The 3,171-nt window shown below is 19.5% G+C and overlaps 1 protein-coding gene across 1 annotated transcript; it reads left to right on the top strand.

The window, feature by feature from the left end:
* Positions 1-329: 329 nt before the first annotated feature.
* Positions 330-2,330, top strand: PRSY57_0711400 (hypothetical protein; the record flags this gene model as incomplete). The annotated part of the gene is made up of 1 exon (XM_012906771.2): positions 330-2,330. The coding sequence occupies one exon, from the start codon at positions 330-332 to the stop codon at positions 2,328-2,330; it is 2,001 nt and encodes a 666-aa protein (XP_012762225.2).
* Between the last annotated feature and the right edge of the window lie 841 nt (positions 2,331-3,171).

Genomic DNA, 3,171 nt, shown 5'->3' with positions numbered 1-3,171 from the left:
TTTTTTTTTTTTTTTTTTTTTTTTTTTTTTTTTCTTCTTTCTTTTTGTATCTGTAATAAAATAAAATTAAAACATTAATCCTAATTTCCTTTAAAATTATAAATAATCTTATATTTAAAGTGACATTTCTCTATTTTAAATAAATATATATTGTCTAGATACGTCTTAAAACATATACTTATAATAAGGTAAACATTAATATATATAATAACTAAAGAATAAATATCATATTTGTGAAAGTCATATTTGATATATATATATATATATATATATATTTATTTTATTTTTTTTGGGGATATATTATAATTTCCTTCCGCTCATCTGAAACAATGAGTTCTCAACATAGGCATGAAAAAACAAATGCATATCGAGAAAACGATGAAAACATAATACACAATGAAAATAGAAAAAATATAAATCGTAGGAACGATAAAAACTATTATGGTAGAAATGAAAAAAGTGGTGAAAAATTAAAAAACCAAAAAAAAAAAAGCACATACGATAGTAAGACTAAAACGAAGATATCCGATGAAAATGAATATACAGAAAGAGAGGAACAGACAATTGTTTTAAATAAAGAAAATAAATTAATAGATGAAAAAGTAAAAATAAAAACATTGAAAATGGGAAATAAATTGGAGGAAGATGGAAATGATAATAATATAGACAATATGAATGATAATGATATAGACAGTATGAATGATAATGATATAGACAGTATGAATGATAATGATATAGACAGTATGAACGATCAGGAAGAAAAAAATAGAAAGGAAATTAAAGAAATAGCTAATCTTTGTTTAGAACAAAATTTAAGTGTAAATAGCGAAAATATTCTAATAGTACGAAAATTAAAAGAAAAAAGAAAACTAGAGGAGAGAATAAATAAAAATGAAAATATAAAAAATTTACAAGAGAAGAGAAGAATTTTAGAAGAAATTGAATACCATGAATGGGCAGACAGAGAAAAACGAATAAAAGAATTACAAGAAAAGAAAATGAATTTATTAAAAAAGGTTCTTGTAGATAGAGACAAAAAAAAAGCAAATAAAATATTTTATGAAGTAGAAAAAATAGTACAGAATAGAGATAAAAAGAAAGATGAAATAAGAGAAAACTTTGAAAAAGAAAAAGCAAAAGATATGAGAATATTATTTCTTGAAACAGGAAACAACCTAAAAACAATATATAATGAAAAACAAGATTTAATAGATCAAATGAATGATTATACATCTAATTTTTATCTACAACTAGAAAGAGAAGGAGTTATTCCGAACAAAATTAATGAAAATATAGTAAACAAAATAGATAATAATTTGAATGATTTAAAAAAATTAAATGAAATAAAATCTACATTAGATGAGACATCATATCATAATAATATTAGATATACTTTTAAAGGGGAAAAATCAGAAGAACGTTTAAAATATGAAAATAAGAAAAATAAGAAAATTATTGATACTTTTTATAGATATTTAAATAAAGAAGAAACAAAATATTCATCTGATAAATATTCTACAATTGATAATAGAAAAGTACAAAAAAAAAAAAAAACACAATCTATGAAAACTATATATCCAAATATTATGATCAAAAATAAAGAACAAGATAGTTTTGAGAAAAATGTTTTATATTTACAAAATATATTAAGAGGTAAAGCTATAAAAATCTTAATGAATGATGGAAAAAATTCTTATAGTGATTTGATAGAAGAATTAAAAGCATATGAAAAAATAGATGAATATAGTGCTCAAGAAAAAGAATTTTTTGAAAAAGAAAATTTCGAAGAAATGAAAATTGATTCTTATATTGAAAATGTTCAAGGTAAATATATATCCGAATTGTTGGATAATTTATCTAAAGAATTAGAAAAATATGAAGAAGAAAGAAAAATAGCTGTTCTAGTAAAATATGCTGAAAGAGAAAGAAGATTAAAAGAATGTAAAGAAAAAGGAAAAAGACAAGCAGAATTTTTATTAAGAGAAAAAGAAGATTATTTATTTAATGAAATTATGGGGTTAAATAATAAAACTGTAGATTCATATTTAGAAGATATCTTAACGAAAACAATTAATGATGTATCTAAAGAAGAAGCATTAATCAAAACTAAAATGAAAGCTGAACAATTAAATGATATATATAATTCATTAGATAATAAAAACGATGAAAATAATAAATTAATAATCAAAGATTTAGTAGGAAACTTCATTATTCCTTATGTGGATAAAAAAAGAGGTGCAGAATTTCAAGAAATGGACCAAAAAAAAAATAATTGCGCCTCCAGTTTTGCAACACAAAATGTTTTCTCAAAAATTAATCAAGCATTCTAATATATATATTATATAAATGTGTGTGCTTATTTTTTTAGTGCCAATCATATTATATGTATATATAGTAAATAAAAAATATATATATATATATTTATATATTTATATCAGCTAAAATGAGATAGTCTTCAAATAATATAAGGAATGTGTTTTATCTCTACACATTATTAAAAAATGAAAGAGAACGATTATTACTAAAATATATATTTTTTATTAATTTTGTATCATACATATTTTTTACGAATTAATATAATATATACTTATACACTTACACATTATATATATCACAAGTGATCATGTGGAGTATATTTGATATTTTTATGTTGAGCAATGTTTTATATAATGCATGTTTTCTTTTTAAAATAATATATAGATAAAAGAGTAATTTTTTTTTTTTTTTTTTATATCATTTATTTAGAACAAATATAACAAGAAAACATATAAAACACTTTTATTAAATAAATAAATAAATATAGATATATATATATATATATATGTATATTTATTTATTTTATTTATTTTTTAAAAGAAGGAAAGAGATACCATAAGAAAAACACTAATAAAATATTTAATTACACATAAAAACTTATCAAAAATCATTTCCTTTTTTAATGGTTCACTTTAAGCAATTATTCATTTATTTATTAATATGAATTATTTTATGGTGTCTTATGTGAAACAAAAAAAAACAAAAAAAAAAATATTAAATACAGTTCATCAATTTTATTTTTTTTACATAACGTTAAGTGTTAATTTTATTATATCATTTTGAATAAACCTTTTATATATATATATATATATATATATATATATATATATATATATTTAGTAATAATAATATAGT

This window comes from Plasmodium reichenowi, chromosome 7 (genome assembly GCF_001601855.1).
Source record: "Plasmodium reichenowi strain SY57 chromosome 7, whole genome shotgun sequence".
Lineage (NCBI taxonomy): Eukaryota > Apicomplexa > Aconoidasida > Haemosporida > Plasmodiidae > Plasmodium > Plasmodium reichenowi.
Note: the sequence above shows the minus strand (reverse complement) of the source record. Positions and strands in the feature narration are given on the sequence as shown.